This window comes from Brachionichthys hirsutus, chromosome 11, assembly GCF_040956055.1.
Source record: "Brachionichthys hirsutus isolate HB-005 chromosome 11, CSIRO-AGI_Bhir_v1, whole genome shotgun sequence".
In the NCBI taxonomy this organism is placed as follows: Eukaryota; Metazoa; Chordata; class Actinopteri; order Lophiiformes; family Brachionichthyidae; genus Brachionichthys; species Brachionichthys hirsutus.
Genome location: NC_090907.1, coordinates 7,381,917 through 7,403,905, shown reverse-complemented (window position 1 = coordinate 7,403,905; position 21,989 = coordinate 7,381,917). Strand labels below are relative to the sequence as shown.

Here is a 21,989-nt window from a genome sequence, read left to right as displayed (position 1 = left end):
GACTTTTCCTCATTTGAATTCCAAATTTCACCTTGTAATTCTGATCAAATGATGAGTTTCCTGCTCGATGTCTGACACCGGGCACCAGCACAAACAAGGGTGGTGTCTGCCTTTGAAGATAAAGGTTTTATCAGCTGCTTTCTCAAAGATAATCTTCCTTGTGAATTAGACTTACCTACTATGAGAATGACTTTTGATAAGGCTAGGCTGAATTCAATTCAGTAACTAAGCATACTGAGTTCTATCCCAAACTCATGCTACTTCTTGCAGCAGTAGGCAAACAATCATAGAGATAATGCGGAGATAATTATGAGATCATTTTCCTTGAACTTTAAGTTCAGGTGATTGTTGAGTGTATCGCATTTAAATTAGATTAAACTATATATACTCACGACATGCTAAAAAACATTTCCATCTAATATGTTGAAAATCTCCAGATGATATCTTTGTGGCGCCAAAGGATTAAATGATTACTCAAAAACTTCTGTTAATGTTTAATATTCGGAGTAGTACAGTAATTAAAATCTTACATTTGCCAGGAAAATTCTTCTTATCATTAACATTCTTATTTTAACACTCAATCTGAACAAAGTTCAACCAGTGACAGACAGAATTGTGTCACGCTTGATCAGCCAAGAAGAAAACATTCCTGCTGTTTAATATACTTTATTTTCTGTTCTTGCCTCTTGTGCTCTACTTCTCTTTCACATTCTACCTCGTTTCAGCTGGCCTTGAGTCCAGGACAGCTGTGACTGCTCAAACAGTGTAAGTGTAGGTGAGCTGATTCAAGTTTCATCTTTATTTCAGAGCATTAATTTTACCGTGGCAGCAGCAAGATTTGGTTTGGCAACGGCAGATAATACTTTCTAATCTCTCAGGCATTTTTCATGTGATGATATACATTTTGATGGACCCCATCATTTATCTTTATAAAATGTTACATTTTCCATGCAGACATTTGGTGGCAAGAACCTGATGTGGCTGGGAGTGACCCTTCATTTTGGTATCTTCATCCTGATGATAGTTTGACATGGAACATTGGGATTGTCAGAGCAGATTTGAAAGCGTTTCTGATTTCTGATGGTATTACTTTTGGGTGCATTAGTATTGACTATCAATGTAAGACTTTATTCCTTAAAATCTGCCACCATCATCCCGGTCCCTAAGAAGTCAGCCATTGATAGCCTTAATGATTACAGGCCTGTTGCACTTACGCCTGTGATCATGAAGTGCTTCGAGAAGCTGATCGCTAACCACATTAAAGACACATTCCCCCCCCACTCTGGACCCCCCACCAATTCTCCTACAGAGCAAACCGCTCCACTGATGATGCCATCGCCACATCGCTTCACACTGCACTGAGTCACCTGGAACACCGGGGGAACTACGTGAGGATGCTTTTTGTGGATTACAGTTCGGCGTTCAACACAATAATCCCGGACATTTTAACTGTTAAACTCTCTCACCTTTTTATGTTGTTATTAAACATTTTATGTTGTTATTAAACACCAGACGGAGCAGCGCTCCTAATCTCATTGTGTAGCCACTATGCAAGGACAATAAAGCCTTTCTATTCTATTTCTATTACATACATTTTAGTAAATATTACATCGGTAGTAATAGTAACCTTTGAGATGTGGTCTATCAGGAACTCGGCCAGAGCTTCCTGCTACACGTAGCTCGACCCTCCTGCTCCACCCTCGCTACACTGCCTGCCACACCCGTCATCAGCTCATCCACATCATCTGTGCTGCTCTGGACACCTGCTGCTCATCTCCTCATTAGCCCCACTGCATTTATATTCTGCTCAGTCCTCTGCTCTCTGCCAGGTTGTCAGTGACCTGTTCCTGCTCTCCAGCACTCTAATCCTGATTCTGGTTCATGTATACCTGCCCTGCTTGTTTTTTGGGGATTTTCATCTGTTTGCCTGCTCCTCTGGATTTGTCTGCCTGATTGATTTGATTACCTGGTTTGTGAACTCTGCCTGTTTCCTGGAACTCGTCTACTGCCTTCCCGATTCTTTTCTGCTGGAAACATTAAAGTTACGTATCTGGATCCCCTTCTCCTGTCGTGCTTTTGGGTTCTCCCCGTCTGTGACCTGACCGTGGCCTAATTCCCATCTTTTGTGTATAGAGGAAATAACACTGCCACAAATGCAACTGTGCTATCCTGGCTAACATAGCAAATCCTATGACAAACTACAAGCTTGATTCGCATGTTGAATTTTGGTGTTAGGGATGTGTTTGAGTGTGTGACGCATAATTTTATCAATCTTCAACCGTAAATCTGAATAATGCATCTTCGCAGTGATATCTCCTGTCTTGCAGTGGGTCCACAGCAGCCAATGCTCTGGACTGCGAAGTGAATCATTTGATTGCAACTAGACCATAACATTGACTTGTAGCATATAGAGACAACATGTACTGGTAGTTATATATATATATTTTATTGTTTATGTTTCACTCACCGAGTGAAATAAATTCTACGAACAAGCAGTGAATGATTATTTAATAATGCATGATCCATTTTCGGATTAGTAAATTATTTGTCAAACAGTGTTCTTTCTTTGGTATACATAAAAAAAAAATGATGTCAATTTCCTTGTAACCAATATTAAACTATGATCAGCTAGTGGTCAAATATTCAAATATTCGTATATATAGTTTTCCTTTTTCCTCTTTCGTGTTGCTAATCGTGTTTCAGTCATCCAAAGTCCAACCGACAATGCAGCTGCTCCAGACTGAGTCGGTGACTCAGATGTTTCTTCACTTTTATGCAACAGACTGCAATCACAATCACGTGACAAAGTCTGTGACCAGCAGGTTTATAATGATTCCTGCAGCCAGGATGAATAGCATGGCAGCCAGAGCCAGGCCCCTGCGCAGAACCACAGTTCTGAAAGGGAGCTCTCCTGTCACGGCATTCCCGACAGGTCCGGCCTGACTTCCAGCCAGCTCCATGGTTTCTGTTTGGCCCTGTGAGTTCTCTGAATCATTTGGTTGGATGCCTGGAGATAGAAATACGAATATCACTAATGGTTTAATTAACTGACGTATGCTAAATTGTTGCATAGGAACTACAAGATCTCGCTGACACAAGTTATTCACATGAACTATTCTTTGAAGGATTATTTGAATAAATGGGTTGTTCTTATTTTAAGACATTAATAAAGAGCCACAGAAAAAAAATATGTCTCATATTTATATATACAGTATACACTGAAGAGAAATCATACATCTTCTAAAATTAGAAATAAGGGAGAGCTTCACAAGGGTTTTGAGTTTTTTTCTGACTCAAGAGCAGCATTTTTAGCAATATCAATGTACCATTAAACTGCATTTCTTATATTTTAATACAATCTCCCTTACTTGTTTCTGTGGCGTTTCCAAGTACTCCCGCTCTTTTTAGAGCCTGTAGGACGGACAGTGTGTTAAAGTTTATTCTTTTAAATTATTCTTAAAGAAGTAACTGTACAACGTTACAATGTTGGTATCTACAAACTAACCTCAACTGTAACTTTCTTCCAGTCCAGTCTTATCAGATAAACAACAAGTAGCAAGTTTTGCAGCGACACCCCGATGAAAAAACCTATCCACAGACCTAAAGGATATAGACAGATGTACTTCTTACTTACAGAATAGCAGGTACTGCAGATGTTGTTGTGGTTGGTATTTTACAAGATTTGTCACCAATTAAACAAAACAACAACAACAACCTGTGATTCTTACCCTTGATTCCTAGTTTGACGATAAACATCAGTGGTATGCCAATAGGAAAAACAACTCCATAAAATCCAAAAAAGTAGAATATAGCTCCGTCTCTCTGTTTCCCTGCTCCTCTGATAATACCTCCAAAGGCAGCCTGAATAATGCAAACAGAAAAAGTGGAAATGTTTAGCAACAATTAGCACGCCGAGTTTGCGAAAATCTCTGGATTGTTTTCTGACAGGGGTGCTTACTGATGCCGCATCCAGGAGGACGAATGGAGCGTACAAAGAGATTATGTCAGAGACCCTTAACCTGATTTGTCTGAAAGAATCAAATTTACAGTTTGACTGAGCTGAAAAGACATACGTACCAAAACACTTGCTTTTTATGTGTGTCACATTTGAGCGCTGTGGCGTAGTTCATCTATTATTGTGTCCGTAAGCTCGAGTTAATGTAAAAGGAAATGAAAGCAAAGTTCACTTGTTACTCCATAGAAAAAAATAAAAGATGGCACAATGGTGAAAGGTCAATTGATGAAGCAGTTATTGATTTCAAAGACTTGGCAAGTAATTTGTGTTGAATCAACAGGAAACGACTGTCATATATAAAGTAGGTTCAAAGTATACTCACTCATCATCGGTAAAGATATAAGCGATATAGTCCTTCAGGCCCCCAAATAGAACTGCCAAGCATACAGAGACCAACACTGGGAAGAAATAAAAGGCTTTATTATCCGTCTGCTTGTGGCAGCACTGAAAACATCCCGTTTGTCCTCAAATAGTTTTGCAAATAAAATTATAACTGTGTAAACAGTTCTGTATTTTCATTTTCAATGGAGTCCTTTTACCTGGATGTGCGTGTGAGAGCACACTGACCTGCACAGAACAACGCCGTTTTAGCAGACAGCTTGGCCTGCTCTGTGTTTCCAGCTCCCAAGGCGTTTCCAACTCTTACATTTCCTGCTATGCTGAAACCCAGTGGGAACTTCAAAGAAGAATTCCACATTAACAAGCTGTCAAACAAATTATCCCATCATGCATTTCCATCAATTCGTACAGGAACAGCATGTCACAATCGGAATTACCATGAACGCAATTGTTGACAGTTCATAAACAACTGACTGCGCGCCAAGTTCCACCTCACTTATTAGACCTGTCAAGAACAAACTGATGTCAGACCGACTTCAGCTCACAGAAACACATTGAAAACTCGATCGGGCCAAAGCGATGTTTACCTGCCAGGAAACTTCCAATCTCATACGTCCACCACTCGGCACACAACATGAACATGCTGGGGATCGCCAGGTGGATGAAGGAGCCCCAGTCCTGCAGGCACTCTTTAGACCATCCTGTGTCCCATCAACAAACAATCGACTCATCAGTCAGTCTCGCCCTTTGTCCACATTGAACAAGTATGTTTATTTCCAACAAAGAATGTGAAGAATATTTCATCCAAAAGACTCAATTCAGTAAGAATATAATAATTAATTTAATCTCAAGTGTTATGAACCTGCATTTTGACTCATTTTGTGTTTCTGTTGCTGTTGATCACGTTCCCTCTCCTCGTGCCCTTCAGGTGAGGCTGACAACGTGCCGCACCTGAAAGCCACACCTGACTCCACCCTCCGCTCCCTGCCAGATAATACCTTTTTAAATATATCCCCTGTGGTTTATGTCTCTGTATTTTGGGATCCGTACTCTAGTTTCGCCGTCACACTAAAGACTAAATCCCAACATGAAAGATAAAATAATATTTAAATTCAGTATATCAAACAATCATTTGATATATTGTTATCCATATTTCTATGGACTTCGATGAACTTCATTGTCAACATGCCTGAAAAAAAGCATTGACATTTGGGTATTTAAACAGTTAGTTGAATAACAGAAATATTATAAATGTGTTTATTTTAGTTCATCCTCATTATTCAGTATAAGCCTTGGGAACAGTGCACTAATGAGGATAAAAGCAAACAATTGATAATGCACTCTTCAAATGTTTACTGATAAGATTAGAAAGAAGAATAAAGTGAAAGCACAATTTGTGCTTTATGCTACATACTAGTATTTTGCACAACAAACTAAACTGTGAGATGTGAAGTGCTTTCCCTGAGACAACACTGTGTAACATTAACTGACGATCTCAATTAATGGTTATGTATTCTTCACAGTGCTCTGACAAAGTTAGTGATGGCTTCTTTTCTAATCTTATACATCAGCCCATGACAATATTACTAGAAAACACCAAATGATCTGCGTGCTCTGTAGTGCAAAATGTAAAAATAATTTAATGTTAATGAACCTTTGTTGAAAGAAAAGCCTGTTTTATGATATTGTCACTGCTGTTCAGTTTTGTTACTCATAACTAGCTGCATCTGGCTTTTTGGCAAAGTCACTGTTTTGCAATATACTGCATGTGCTATACCAGGCATGGGCAAACTACGGCCCACGGGCCATATGCGGCCCATTGGGCATTTTAATCCGGCCCGCCGAACTTGTCCAAATTATATTATATTATATAAAATTAAATTATATTATAATTAAACCTCATTCATTTTACCTTTTTTCCTGTAATGCTACATGTAAAAGGCCAAATCCTTTCATGTACATTCATTCTACATGTCATTTATATTAGTTCATACAAACACTCCATCCATCTGTTCCTGGCCCCGCCCCTCCGTCAAATTTTAGAACCCATTGTGAGGCGCGAGTCAAAAAGTTTGCCCACCCCTGTGTTATACCCACCTCCCCAGGTAGCCTTGTGAAGACCTCTCCAATTCATGTAACTAAAGAGTACTCCAACCATGGAGAACTGGGAGAGGGTGTTGGCAAGAGCAGAACCTCTGTAAAAAGCATTTCATTGCACACTATTAGTATTGTAAGAAAGCAAGAACGAATTTACTGAAGGACTTGTGTATTTTGATAGCCACTACTCACGCCACTCCCAGATTTAATGGATAAAGAGCAACGTAGTTGAAAAGAGCATTCAAAAGATTTGCCATGATACCTGTGATTACCTGAGGCCAAATGATACCCTGCAACAGAAGTGTGACATTCTTGTAGTCCAAGAATATGAATAATAATATGCTAAAGTAAGACTTTTCTGGAAATTGTTTCATTGTTCTGTCTTTACAGGGTTTTGAGCCCTCCACATCTTAAGTTTGATATTTTCCTGAAAAATATGATCTATGAAATCAGACACATGCAAGAATGGATGGAGGAAGCGCTCATCCATGTTTCCCGCTTTTAAATTAGCCTGTTCAGTCTGACAATAGTGGCAATGAAAGTAGTAGTGTTGTTATTATTTTTATTGTGCTATACTTACCTGGTTTTGCAGGTATCTTGATAATAATGCATACGAGAATATAGCCTACACAGAGCAATACATAAAAAAATTATATAAAAAAAACTCTCGACACAAATAACAATAATATACAGTAATATACAATATACAGTATGTATAACTGTGTAGACCATCTTATTCCTACTCAGAGTAACCAATCTGAGCAGCGTAGACTCAGCGTAACTAGCAAAGAAAGTCACGAGTTACACCAGGAGGTTTGAAATACTCACAGGAAGTGCCGGCATAAAGATCGTCACATACAACTGAGACAACCTGCCACAGAGATTTTTTTTAATCAGTAAATAAATAAGAAAACTAAAAACATGAGAAATAAGAGAAGACAAATGGATTGTAACAGGACTAACCTGGCAACCTCTGGCTCCTGTTTGACAGCCAGCAGAATGAGTTCTGTGTTGATGAGGAGTGCCCAACAGGGGAAACATGCCAGTAACTGAATTAGAACCGCTCGCTGCAGAATCAATCCAACTCGCAAAAGATTATTGCTCCCAAAGGTCTGAAACCATAGTGTTTTATTTCATGTGTGTCGAGTATTCTTTTAATAAGACTCTCATCAAATTGAAAGAATACGATGGCGGTCAAACCTGAGAAACAAGAGTATCACATGCTGCTGCCAAGCCAATGCCGATAGACGTGCCTGTAACATTGATCACCTGAGGATACGGTAGAATTACTTTGTGTTTCTCTGAGGCATATTACGACACCTTTTACCGTTAGGTTGCTGCTGCACTTACCGCCGCAGCCAAAGTCACTGCTGCCAATTCTGTTTTCCCTAAATGTCCACAGAAAATGGTACTGACAAAAGTCACTGAAAAATTCATCACTTGTGAAATGATCTGATGAGAGAGAAGCAAAAATTAGGGCCAGTATAATGGTCATTGGAAATCAGTGGTTTGAGTCTATCGTACTTGAGTGAGTACATGTACTCCAATTAGGTACTTCTAAATTACACTGCCCAATAGTATACTGTATTCAAATGTAGCTGAAACATCATGTATTCAATAAAGATATTCAACTGACGAGGTCCTTGAATGTTGACGGAAAGTTCTCAGATTTCGGGGTTGGACAAGTTTATCCTACTTTTTGGTAGCCATGCCTTGCATCGATTCATCGGAAGGTTATAAAATCAAATTATGAAAAATAACCCGTGCCATAATGTTAAAGAACACTTTCATTATCAAAAAACGGAGAAAATGAAAATACAAAATAGAGGGAAAAATGACTTGCCCTCCATGGCATTTTTAATGGTATCACTTTGGGCTTTGAACAACTGATAAGTAATTTTCTTGATGGACTAATTGTTTCTCATCACTATTGCTGTTACTTTGAATATATTAAGCACATCTTTATAATTCTGATTTACTTTTAAGTAAATATCTTGTAATTAAGGACTTTGAGTATTTCAGAGTGACAAAGCTCATACTGGCAAGTCACACCCACCATCACAAGGGTTGTAGACAGCAGTCCTTATATTCTGAGGACCAATTAGATGAATTTGGTTATTTAGAGTCTACTCACCATTGGTCCGGCCAATATTGACAGTTCTTTTACTTCTTTCTTGAAATCAACAGGGACCAGATTGCGTATCCGCCTGAAACGAAAGCAGTCACTACACGAGGAAACACGTGTGCTCTCCGTGCTTTGCTCCATTTCTCCGGTGATCCAGTCATCTGCTGCTGTCCGCTCTGCGCGTCCCGGGTTCCTGACAGCCACCGGTAATGAGACGGAGCTCGGCCGGTGACTTGCGTTACAGCCTGGTATATGATTAACCAATGACGCATGTAAGCTTTATGAAAGAGCACCCAGGAAAGGAAAACCTGTAGAGCAGGGTTTTCAAACTCAAATACACAGTGGGCCAAAATGTAAAATTAAACAAAGCCACAGCCAACGTTAAATAAATGAACCTTTAATATGGACCCAAATACGTTTTTCTTTAACATTGAATATGGAACAAGCAACGGTTATGTAACTTAATAGTGAAGGCATGCAAAATCGAATTTCAAATTAAAAAAACATATCAATGGCATATTAAATAAAATGTAAATAGAAATTGTATGTTTTTTTTTTCTATTTGCAGCCTTCTGAGGTAAATATCAAAATAAACTTTTTCCACAGGTTAATAAATTTGAAAATAAAATAACAATGAATGAACCAGCCATTCAAGCCTTGGAGTAGCAGGAAAAAGTGCATAAAGAAAACCTTAATTACTGCTCAGTTTTCAAAACACCGATCTAATCTGACGTGCCCAAGGGCATCTTTTCTTGGATGCTAGTTCATCAATGTCTGAGATTAGAAAACCCTCAATATTAAACGAAGGTGTTCATTTATTTATTCTATTTTATTTTATTTATTCATTTATTTAACAGGGACAGCGCACATTAATAAAAAATTCTGTAAATGTGCCAGAATTAGCCAAAAGGCTATTTTTTTTATCTGTTGTCCCTGGACAGAGATTCCAAGGCCCCAAAATATATACACATATGAAATAAAATTAATAAAAATACAGATATAAAATAACCACATAATTAAAAACTATATCAAATAAAATAATTTAGTTATCACTGCTGCGTACATGGGTGGTGATGCGGCTGTGGGCTGTTTGCAGAGGCTGCCACGTGCCACGGAGGTCAACGGGCAGGTGCTCTAGCACCACCTGGTGTCTATCTGTGCATTACACACGACCCGTCTGTCTGTCTATCCATCCATTCATCCTATTGGATGGCATTGTAGAACGAGAAGGAATCAGAGGAAACACAATTGCTGTAGTCTCTGATAAGGTAACGGTGTCAAACTTGCATCAATAGTCACCCCCTTCAAGTTGATCACTAAACTTGCCATCAATACCGCCGTCTGTCACTATTGACTTTCTCACTAACAGACTGCCCCGGCCCCATGACAGGTCAGGACGCACCTGATCAGGGCTGAGCCAGCTTGGTTTGCTTCTGATTGGTGGAACCAGCCTGACTCAAGGGATTTTTTCTGGATTTTGCATGCAAAGCATAGGAAATAAAAGTGGAACCAAGGCCCACCTACACTGGCCAGTATCTTCTTTTTGATGCCCACCACCCACTGCAGGACAAGTTAGGTGTGCTTCGGTCCCCATATGGGGAAGTGAAAATAGAAGAAAAACATTTGATAATTTTTGATGTTTTTTCAACGGGCTTCTGACGTGAAATTCAAAATGGGCGTTCAATTGTACATTTTCTGAACCACTGATCTTGTTTTGGGTCACATGGGTGACTGGAGCCTATAACATTTGAGATTTAAAAGTAGGCTAATTATGCTCTGGAGAAGACACCAGTTTGTCACAGGACATATGAGAGACAAACAACAATCAAACTCATATAAATGCCTACGGGCATTTAGAGTTACCAATTCACCTATATTGTTAATTCAATATTTATTTTGTCATTTGTTTCAGGGTTTTGCAAATCATCACATTCTGTTTCTATAAAAAAAAAAGATTAAATACAAATTTTTGTTTCATTTTTTTAATTTCAATCAGCCTCAGTTTCCTCTTTTAATTCCATAAAGATTCATTTATAAGAAGAGGCTTGTTGTTTAATTAAGAGGCCTTAGTCTTCCTTCGATGTGGCTGTTAGACGTCTATCCTGCCAACAGATGGAACCATTTTTCAATTACATGCAAGCTGGTTGGTATTAAGTGCTTCACTGAATTGTGTCACAATGTTTAAACCCATTGTTAACAAGCTTAATAGATTTACTGGTTTCATCAGTTCAATACATGTCATATCAAATGACACCAAAATATTTTTTAGGTTTAACAATTAATTAATCCAAAGACCTCCTGACTCGAGGTGCCCTGAAATAATATCAAATAAATTGACAGATATGTTTATGGTTCCTGCATTCCCCCAATATTGTTCTCATACACTTTAAGATGAAAAATATATTTTAGGTTAACCAATCTCACCGACAGGTGATGTTGTCCTGTAAGACAGACACTGGATCACAAGCAGCATGAACAACATGCATGTTTTGGCATGCAGGAGAAAAAAATAGACTTTTAGTCCAACCCAAGCCTTTATTGTCCAGAAAGATTCGTCAAAACAGTCTATCGAGAGCACGAGATAAAGGGACACAACAGTCGGGTTGTTGTGCTTTAACCTCTTATTAAACTTTAAAAATGTCCTTTTTGCAAGTAGCTACGTTAAAATGAAAAACACACTAACTGTGGTCATGCAGTTCAATGACTCATGCATCACTCTGTTTTTGAGCATGTGTTTCAAACAAACAAGAAACGATATTTCATCCATGCAGGTGACTCACCTTCACTCATCTACTGGCTGCACTCACGAGATATTTTGTCATTCATCATTAAAGTTTTTTGTCTGTTAAAGATTTATCCTCTTAAGATCACTCTTTGACAAAAAAAAAAGATCCTACAAATGTTGAGTTTGAGAATGAGAGCTGAGATAACAACTGCAGGAGAAATACTTTTTTTATTGCATACTATATATCTATATGCTTGATTTGTTAAATACTTAAATAATATTAACTGATCATGTCAAGTCTATGTATGTTCTTTGTTCAAAACAATAAAGGCCCTGTTACATTCTGACTTAATTGGACTCTGATATTGTTAACTAAAACCATCTCTACACAAAATTCTTTAAGGGTCAGGAAGTATTGATTGTATCAGACAGGTTGCACATTGTTCCAACATGTAACTGATACAGAAAAGGGGAAAGGGGAAAGAGCTTTAAAACAAATCCCTTCACATCCTCATATTGCTTCCAAATCCAGCAGGTGGGCAGACAAAAAAAAACCCCCAAAACATTCACTTTCGAGTGCCTGGAAAATGTTCTTGAATTCCACATGATAGTTAGTATGTTTGTCAATCGTTATTTATTAATCTCCCTACATGCTTGCCCAATTGATGAAAGGCTTATATTATAATAATTTAATAGAACTGTGATTTTGAACTCATGCAAAATAGAGATTTTGCATGTCAAATTCCAGGAAATAGAAGAAATTTTAGGTTCTGTTTCTACTGAAGCCTTACAAGTATGATATATGTATATAGGTAATAATGAAGGCTATAATACACCAAGACGTGTTCCAGTTGGATAATGAGTGGGTGGCTGAAAAAGAACAAAACGAGAAAAAAGCACTGTAATTACATTTTTCTAGTGAGGGCCAAAGATCATAGTGATCTGAGCAGCCCCGTGCACCCAACTGCTTGTTAATCATTTTAACCATTTTAACCTTTTTATTTTCCCATAGAACTGGATTTCATGTGATCTTTTCATTCATTTCTCACGGCTACCTCTGCTAAAGTGTAACATGTATTCCTCCGTCACACAGTAACACTAACATGTTAGCATCTCTCTGCCACGGAAACCTTCAGGTTTGTGGCGCTTAGTTTGGCCACCAGCCATCCAATCAGACTTATTAATCTCCAAAGTAAGGAAAGGATAAGAAGCATCAATGCAGATCCGTCATCATGCACACACCATCTATTATACACCACACACGCACACACACACGCAAGTCCAAGTTATTTATATATACTGTATAGAACCACATTTTGCTCTCCTGTGTGTCTGTTTTGCCCTATCTTTATTTAATTTCCTTCAGAAAACTGTTCAGAGTACAATATAAGCACTTAAAGCCAACATTGTAACATATAATTGTCATCATGGCAGTAGATGGTCCCAGGGTTGTAATACAGCGCTTTGGGGTATTTAACCGTAGACATTGTGAAACATCTTCTTTCAGCCCATAAGATTTATGACGCATGTAAACGCTGGACAATCACTGCCTTGACCTGTGTCTCACGCAGTCTCGGCAAAAGGACAATTACACAGAGCTCTTCACAACATAGGTTAGGTGTGCCCTTTCAGTCCAGGATTACTGCAGCTTGCCACACTGTGTTTACAGGATTATATCATCTTAATGGACAAGACAAGAAGTCACTATGTAAGAGGTAGAGAAACATGTGCGCACTTTAAAACATGGATAATTGGCATGTGACGCTAAGAAAGTGTGGAGTGGTGAAGAAAGAGGCATTAATTCACAACAGTTTTTTCCCCCCACAGTTTTTTCCCCCCACAGTTTATTAAAACCTTTTACAATTGTAAATTGTTATTGTGTATGCATTTGAATTTACACGTTTTCTTAAGAATTTACTGTAAAAATATTGTGTGAACTTCAATCAATAGAGTGTTGTTCTTCTAGAAATATGAAAACATGGCATGTGGATGCAATTTGACTGCAAAGAAAGACTGAAACTTATTCTAAAACCCCTTTCATATTTTTAGTGCATTCTAGGACAATGAATTAATATTTACTTCAGCTCAGAGTTAATTTCAGCAGTAGATCCTTTATTCATCAGTTTCCAAGTAAAAAGAAGCATTGCAAGGTCAGTGAAAAAATATACATTGGTTCTTAAATATCTTTATTAAAATTCAGACAGAATTCATTATTGCAATGAGATATTTTTCACTGTCAACACGCAAGCTAATTATCAAAAATATTGATTTATTGAAAAAGAGAACAAGTTTGTAAATGTACATACAGAAGAAAACCACCATTAACCCTGATCTATGGATCAGTGGGGCTAATTTGGAAGTAAAGTGTGCGGTTTATTTGTATTAAAGTCTTATTTTCTGGGGGGTTTTCTTGTCTTCTTTGAAACTTTTATCTTTATTGAACCCTAATTCGTACCGTTTTTTTAAACCCCAATTGCACTATTATCCTAACATGAAAAGTGACCATACACTACAATTGTTAGATAAATGTAGTACTTTTATTAATATATTTCCCTCTGAAGGCAGAAGTGGTATAAAATGCAGAGTTCTAGATGTATAAAGTTCTGTTGTTATAGTATACCAAATGGCTTTTTGCTATGACGATAAGGCTGCATGTGACGAGATGAAGCATTTTCCAAGTAAACTTGAAATGACTGTTTAGGAATGTTAAAAAAATCTCTCTTGATGGTGGGTATACTTCGTTATAGCACAGTGTAAGTAAAACAGATGTAATTCATTTTTGGCAACTCTCCTACTCCCAGCTGCATATCTCCCCACTTTTTTTCACAGGAAACACTTTTTATTAACAAAAGGCAGCTGTTTGATCCAAAGTTGTCGCTCTGATCAGTCTTTGTCTGACCTGTGGATAAGGAGGGTAGGGTGTGTCTCGTTCATCTCTTGCGGTAGGGCCAGGCTCACACCCTGGTCACATTGGCCCAGGCAGGGAAAGAGTCCAGGTCAAACATGGCCTGACCCCAGCTGTTGATGGCTAACGTAATACAAAGGATGCCAATGATGTTCATGACTATTCCTGCCCTGGCCTGAGAGAAAGGAAGCATATGCAGGGATTATATAGGCAGATCTCTGACAAACTGTGAAATGCTTACTTTCTTGATGACAGAGATGGTTAACATTCCGGCACCTCCTGCATTACCAGGACGTTGTATCGTGTTAATTGCTGAGTTTTCAAAAGAATCTAGGCATGCAAATTCTGGATCAAAGGAACATAAACCAAACCAACTCATCCATACAAGATGACTTAGTTTCAACTTTTTTTAAAAAAACAATGGATTGCTTTATAGACATAAAAGATGGAATTGACTGCAGATGTGGAAAACGTGGTGAGTCAGTTAGAGGCTGCGCCGCCACACACACACTTCAAAACATACATTTGACGCATCTGTTTTAGCGACATTTTAGACACACCTTAAAAATGGTATCAATATTCTCATACTGAAGAAAGTCAATGATTATGTTTTCTAACGAGTTGAGTTTAACAATTTCAAGCCATAAATGAACCATGAAATATACAAATAGTATCTCAGCTGGTATCTCAGCAGCTCAGTGGTACCTCAGTTTGATTTATAATTACCTGTATGAAACCAACAATGTAGTCGTGCTGTACTCACCATGTCAGTAACTTTAAGGTATCCATAAGAGAAGACGATAGCGTTTGGAGGTGTAGCCACTGGCAGCATGAAGGCAAAAGAGGCACTCAGGGTACAAGGAACCATGACATACAGTGGATTGATTCCAATGGATTGAGACTGCAATGATCACACAGAAAGCTTTTACGGTTTGAGACAAAAAGGAACAAAAGCCTTAATAACATAATCCTACACATTATCCTACACATATTGCTATGTTTGCAGCTGCCATCACCGACTCACAACTACGAAGGAAATGCGTGCAATTTTGTGTCGAGGGAAAACTGATTCGGTAGATGTAATTAAGATGTGATCCCTGCAAACTCGGGGCTGAGTCATGATATTTAAAATAGAAAATCCCTAGCAATAATGGCAGACTACTCGGATGCAGACGACATTGCTCTGCTGAATTGCATATCCCACAACACAGGAGCTTATAATTTACACAGTAATCTCTGTTTCTTAAGAATTAAACTGTATTCCTTAAACTGTTGGCTGAACATCAGGTCAATAAGATGACTGTGTTTTTTTCTTGTGTGGTGTTTTTGTTTGTTACAAATGCTAACAGAATGTCACAAAAAGCGATATACTCTGAGGTACCACAAAGCGGCATCGCCTCACTTTCAGTTCCATTTAAACTGACTCGATTTTCTTTCGCTTTTGATCAAAAGCGTGACACCAAAGTTGGACACCCATGTGAAGCTACTTTGTCTTTGCCCTCCATAAATATCAATCTTAATACCCTCTCTTGGCACTAACTTTCACAACCCGGCATTCTCTGCTCCACTACTATAGCGACGCCGTTCTGCAGCAGCAGGAGAATGGGCAGCATTACAAGGCATTGGACTGAATTTGTGTGTTTGGCAGGTTGTTAATGGAAGGAGGGGCCCAGGGAAAGGAACCAACCATATTCAGCCTGAATGACCAACTAGATGGGTGACCAAACAAGGGAAAGTAGGCCGGGCACCACAGGGAGCAGTATCAGCGCTGCACTCCAATGGGAGAACTCGGCTCAATACAAACGGCGCTATAACACTTAACCGAAATGATCCGCTGCTGCCAAAGTCTGATTTCATTCATCAAACACAATTCACTTTCTCTCTGGGGACTCACCATTGAGGCTAAGACAGGTAGAAAGAGTGTTGCAGTGGCAACATTACTGGTGCACTCTGTGAAGGTAGCAATCAGCAAGCACAGGATGATAGCAATTGCCCAGGGAGGGATGTTTTGCAAGGGGGTCATTTGATTTCCCATCCACTTTGAGAGCCCTGATACCTACAGAGATATATACATAACAAACTTATACAAGGTCAGAGTCTTCTGAAAAAAATGCACAGTATTCATCTAAACTGCCGAGTAAACATTTGCTACTTTACTTTGAGTCTATTATAATTAAGGCCTGTGCATCACAGGATCCTTCAAAATGTGACTCAGCGCTATTTGTAGCATATAAATGCAAAATAACTGAAACAAAACCCCACATTAAGATGAACATCCAAACTTCCAGCTTTACGTAAGAAGTAACACGGGTTGGCTTGAGGAACAAGTTGAAGAACAAGCTGATTACATTTATGACAATTATTCTGAAAAGAAAAAACACTTTATTGAGAGGTGTTATAAATTGTGAACAAACCAAATGATGAACATGGCAATGACAATAAACAGGACGTGAAAGTTCTTAATACGATTTGATGTCATTAAATTACTTTAAAACTATGAAGAAAAGCAACCATGAAGCTGCCACCATACTTCTCTCTCCAGACACATGAATTACACCAGCTTTCAGCCCTGTGTCCATTAACATCACTTACTTCACTGCCCTTGGCCAGTGCAAAGCCTCCACCAAGGAGAAGCACAATGCCCCATGGCAACTTCTTTTGGACAACTTTCCAAGTAAGCAGCGGTGGAGTCGGACCAGCAACCTGGTGGGGTGCTGCAAATTCATTGAATTCAATGTCAAGGACTGCATATGCACTACCTCTGAAAACACAGTCGAGGGTGTAAGTTGTTCTCTGACAGAACTTTGGCTCACCTGCTTCAGAACTCTCAGACCTCCTTGAACAGAAACGTGGGGGTCTGGACGGCAGGACAAAGAGAAGGATGGCAACAAAGATTGCCACTGTGGCATCAGTCACATACCTGCGGAGTGGAGCGACAATGGAATTTAACGATCTAATTTACATTAACGTTTGAGACATAATTCAAATAGTTTTGTATACAAACTCTGCTTTGGAGTTAAAGATATCCGTTGCCCAACCATCAATGAAGCCTGGGTCCCTGGAGAACCACAGCAGCACCAGCAGAGTGAAAAGACCCAGGACACTCATCTCTCCAAAGGATATTGGCCCCAGCAGACGGTGCTGCTCACGGATGACATTATAGGCAGCAATGTCCCTCTCTGTCTTCACTGACCCACAGCCCCACGTCTTCTTGAAGCTAGCGCAGACATGGAAACACTGTTAGTTCCTTAATGGTGACTCTCTGTGGGTACAATGGGGCTTTAATCTAGGGTTGCCAACCGTCCCTTGAAAAACAGAATCGTCCCATAGTTGGACGCAGGCATACGCGTCCCGTGTTGAACCGACAAGGGACGCACTTTAAACTCCTGCATGGTCTCCGGTGTCACCTCGTCCTGGACGACTGAGAACCTACACAGACGTTTATGGTGTCAATGAACAACAGGGTGATTTATGTGAGAACCCCCCCCCCCCCCCAAAGTTTGCAGAATTGTATATGCTTTTGATATTTTATATTGTTTTATAATACTTGATGTTAAGGGGGACAGCACCAAAAAAAATATTAATTGTTGAAGGGCAATTTGTTTTCTTTCTATTTGCATTACTCAAAACTAGATTTAAGTGTCTTAGTATTTGGGCTTATTATAGAAACAGGTCTGGTTAATGTTTGGAGCCACAACATGCATGTATTATTATTGTAATAGTATGCAATGGACAGGACATATTACAGCCTTTCATTTATTAGTTGTGAAAAATGTGTTTCTTTCACCAGCCTGTTTGGCCAGCCCGGCCAAATAGATGTCCCTTATTCTTTTTGTTAGGGAGTTGGCAACCCGACTTGAATCATCATAAAAACTCACTTGAAACCCATGAAGACAAACTGCAGCCACAGCCAGGCCAGGGTGAGCATGAGGATCATGTTGGGGAAGGCGAAACCAAACCACGAGGCAAAGTTAATCACGTCTCCATTTTGAGGAAAAAGTCTAGGGGAAACAATTAGAGATGTTTGTGCATCTTTTTTTTCTTTGCTTCACAAGACTAAAGGAAAGAGCCCACACATAAGCAGTACTATGAGGAAAAAGCCTCACTGGTTCATCTGGCCCATGAGCACCAGATTGGGTCCGGTTCCTGTCAGTGTGGCGGTACCTCCGATGCTGGCAGCGTAGCAAACACACAGGGTCAAGCCTTTACACATTCGCCTCTTTTCTGCCGCCTCCTTATGTTTCGCAGCCTCTGCTACGGGATCTAAGAAAGTCACCACCACCGAGCCTTCAAATCAGGACAGAGGACGGTGAAAGAAAAGACAGGGCTGTTTTCTTCAAGGCATCTTTCTTGGTCAGACGCATTTGTACTTGAAGGTGACCGTGACTCACCTTGTCCCTCGCTCTGCTTCTCCGTCTGTGGCAGCTGTTTGTCATCGGCCTCTGACGTCTGGATCTGCTCCTCTGAGCTGAGGATCTGAGGTATCTCCAGCTCACTGTTGCTGACCTGCTCCAGCACGGCTTGGACAATCGGCACCATCATGGCTGTGGTGGCCGTGTTACTGATCCACATTGAGAGGAAGGCCGTCACACCCATGAAGCCCAGCATCAAACTGCCAAAGAGATACGACCAAATAGTGGTCTTCAGATTGGGAGAATCTCTCACAGTTTTCAAAAGACTAGAATACTTGATGCTTCTTTATATATACAGTATACGTATATCAGGTGTTTTCATGCCAGAGCTGATTAGATATCCTTTAGATATCTGTCTTTATGATGGCAGGCCAAACGCTGTGGAGGTGTGGGCGCCACTTACAGTGCTGGACGTACACCAACAAAGAGCAACACCCTCAAGGCGATGCGCTTGTGCAGATTCCAGTGTTCCACGGCCACTGCAACCATTAGTCCCCCCACAAACAACAGGTTTGTGTCCTTCAGGTACTGCATGCACACCTGAGACAGCAGGGACACACACAGGGTAAAATACATACTTTGTTGAGACAACTTTGTGCACACACTGCTGCAGTTCTTTTACTTACGTCTTTGGATTGCATGATGCCAAACAAAGGGAAAAGGAGGGCTGGGAGGAGAGCTGTCACAGCCAACGGCAGGACTTCTGTGCACCAGTAAACCGCCATTAGGATGATCACGTAGGCACATTCTGCCTCCTGCATGAAAACATACCAAATCACCATGACAAAAAAAACTCAAAATCCCTTCAAGAGAGATACCGTGGGCATCATAAAACACCTTTACATAACCTTTAATGGGACGTTATTGTGGTGCAAAGGGTGGAGAGATAAACTGCTTGTTGTTCTGTTGTTTAAGGTCATGTCTTTTCTTCATTTGCCCACACCAGTCTTACGAGCTATAGAAATGACCCTTGAATTATAGAAATGACCCTTGAATTATTACTCGGCTTGCACATTAGACCGGATTAATTGTCCTGTTTTATTGTCAATAACATTTCCACGGCTTTATTGTGGATAAAAGGGGCCGCTGGTTGGTTTTAGATGCGTTAATTGAATGAAAAGATCCTTTTTGTTCCAGCCCATCCTCTGACTTGTGTCTCTGCTCATGGCTGCATGTCGTAACATGCTTACATGCCTGTGTGCGTGGCTGCATCACACCACATGTAGGCAGCAGGCCACTCTCTCTGTTCCCACGCTGGACGCGGACCCTTCATTTAAACAACAAGGGACTGAAAATGACGCTCCACGTTGCAGCATCAGCAGGTGCAGGACGCGCTGCTTCATCCCATCCCATTAAAAAGCGCGCTGCACCCACAGTGGGCGAGTTCCCACGCAACTCACTTTACAATGAAGAAAAAAAAGTGCAACTACACCAACACCGATATTTTTTTTTTGCTGTCGTCGTGAATTACTTTCAATACTTTAAAGGTTTAATGGAAATACATCTGTTGTTTTAATTCACAGAAGAACACTCACCGACGTCCCGATCACCAAAGGCAGTGGGAGGAGGAGAAACGGAGCAGACAAGAGGATAATCTCATTCTTAACGGAGCGGAGACATGTGCAAAATGCCATCTTGAATTGAAAAGGAGACAAGGAGGCTGCGGCTCTTCTGCGATCGCGCTTTTGTGGCGGCGAGGTGGAGGAGGAGGAGGGGGGGGGGGGGGGGGGGGGGCGTCGGATAAAGGAGGGGGAAAGAGTCGAATCACAATGGAGAGAGAGAGGGATAGAGAGAGAGAGAGAGCGAGAGGAAGAGAGAGAGGAAGAGAAAGAGAAAGAGAGACAGAGAGAGGGGAAGAGAGGGAGAGAGAGAGAAAGAGAGAGAGGGGAAGAGAGGGAGAGAGAGAGAGGGGGGGAAGAGAGAGGGGAAGAGAGGCAGAGAGAGAGATAGAGAGATCATTGTTGATCATTTATAATTTTCACAGATAAATATGTTTTTCCACATCTATAATAAACCCCAAGATAATCAAACGATGCCTCCTTGGTCCTGACCGTCTGACAGACAGACAGGCAGACAGCTTTCATATTTCAATATTCAATTCATGTTTCTTTAGGTGTAAACGTGGAAATGTTACTTTGGAACCAGAAGTAGCTCCTTATGTTACGTATGGAACAATATTTATTCAGAAATGACTGTCTGACTGCACTTCTCATAGCAACTTGGCCCATGACCTAACATATCTGCAGATTTATTTCTATGGTTCTTATTTAATCATTCATCTGAACAACAGGACAAACAGAACAGAAAATATAATGTTGTTGGCAGAGATAATGATGTCAGAAGACATCATCTATCTATGTGGATTCTTTTTGAGGGTTTGTATTGCCACCGGTGTTGCAATTCTTCTCCAACAGAAAAGTATAGAAACCACTTGGAATAACTGAAGATGGCATATTAATTTGAGAAATGTGATAAAATTCACGAGCACAAATATCAGAGGATGTCTTGTGGATGTCCGTTGATGTCTTGATATGTGATGCAGTTTCTGTTGTATCCTAGTAGTTTGATGATTTGCAGGGAATGTTTGAAAAACTAAAAAACATCCTGCTTCACAGCATAAATCACATTTTGTCCGGCTCTATTAACAGAGAAGTACGTACGTCCTGTTCATTGGCTGTGTCTAAAAGTCCTAACAGTAATGATGTCGCTATCTATTTTCATCCATTTTGATAACAAAGTTGTTGATCAGCACAGTGTGCAGGTTGAGTTTTGACAATAAGTGCCTTAATTTAAACCATTTTCTTTATCAAATATAGAAAAACAAATGATGACAAAATTATACTGCGAATTCTAAAGCTGGTGGTAGATATGTCTGTATAAAATTACACAGGTAGTGCCTCCTTGTGGACATTTGTTTTAGTACATCCTAGTTCGGATGAGGAGGCAAGTATTTATCCTTGGTTACAAAAATGAGTTCATTATGAGGGAAGGATAGAAATCATAGCTTCATTTCATTCCTCAAATTAGCTCATTGTTAAACCACAACATGGCTTATCGTCACGTAAAGGGAAAAGCACTTAAAAAAAAAAAACTTTGACCGATTCTTACCGCACTTTTAAAAATGTTCCACCAAACACGATAAATAAATTAAATTTAAATGCATTGTCACATATAAATCAAATTTATGAAACCATGATTTCAAGATATTTATTGGCATATACACAATAAAAACATCATTGAACAGCGATCAATAAATGCAACGCTCTTACTTTTCCTGCCTCTATTTATGCAAATGAAGAACAATACATAAAAAAAACCACACACACTACCTAGTGTAAACATATAAGATAAATGTAAGGGAAAATGCTGCC

General features: G+C 39.8%; 2 protein-coding genes across 2 annotated transcripts; both read right to left on the bottom strand.

The window, feature by feature from the left end:
* Nucleotides 1-2,569: 2,569 nt before the first annotated feature.
* On the bottom strand, nt 2,570-8,717 carry slc47a3 (solute carrier family 47 member 3). Its single transcript, XM_068745344.1, has 17 exons — nt 8,586-8,717; nt 7,802-7,903; nt 7,652-7,720; nt 7,415-7,563; nt 7,280-7,322; nt 7,032-7,076; nt 6,644-6,741; nt 6,452-6,549; nt 4,942-5,055; nt 4,792-4,859; nt 4,583-4,691; nt 4,338-4,413; nt 3,959-4,028; nt 3,729-3,861; nt 3,506-3,600; nt 3,369-3,411; nt 2,570-3,007 (listed from the first exon to the last, which is right to left on the bottom strand). Exons 1-17 carry the CDS (start codon nt 8,715-8,717, stop codon nt 2,796-2,798), a joined length of 1,656 nt encoding a protein of 551 aa, XP_068601445.1. The 3' UTR covers nt 2,570-2,795.
* A 5,538-nt stretch (nt 8,718-14,255) lies between these two features.
* On the bottom strand, nt 14,256-20,252 carry slc13a5b (solute carrier family 13 member 5b). The gene is made up of 12 exons (XM_068745342.1): nt 20,154-20,252; nt 19,245-19,373; nt 19,022-19,158; nt 18,598-18,818; nt 18,313-18,493; nt 18,085-18,207; nt 17,211-17,423; nt 17,020-17,126; nt 16,799-16,920; nt 16,101-16,262; nt 14,970-15,107; nt 14,256-14,381 (listed from the first exon to the last, which is right to left on the bottom strand). The coding sequence occupies exons 1-12, from the start codon at nt 20,250-20,252 to the stop codon at nt 14,256-14,258; spliced, it is 1,758 nt and encodes a 585-aa protein (XP_068601443.1).
* Nucleotides 20,253-21,989: the final 1,737 nt, after the last annotated feature.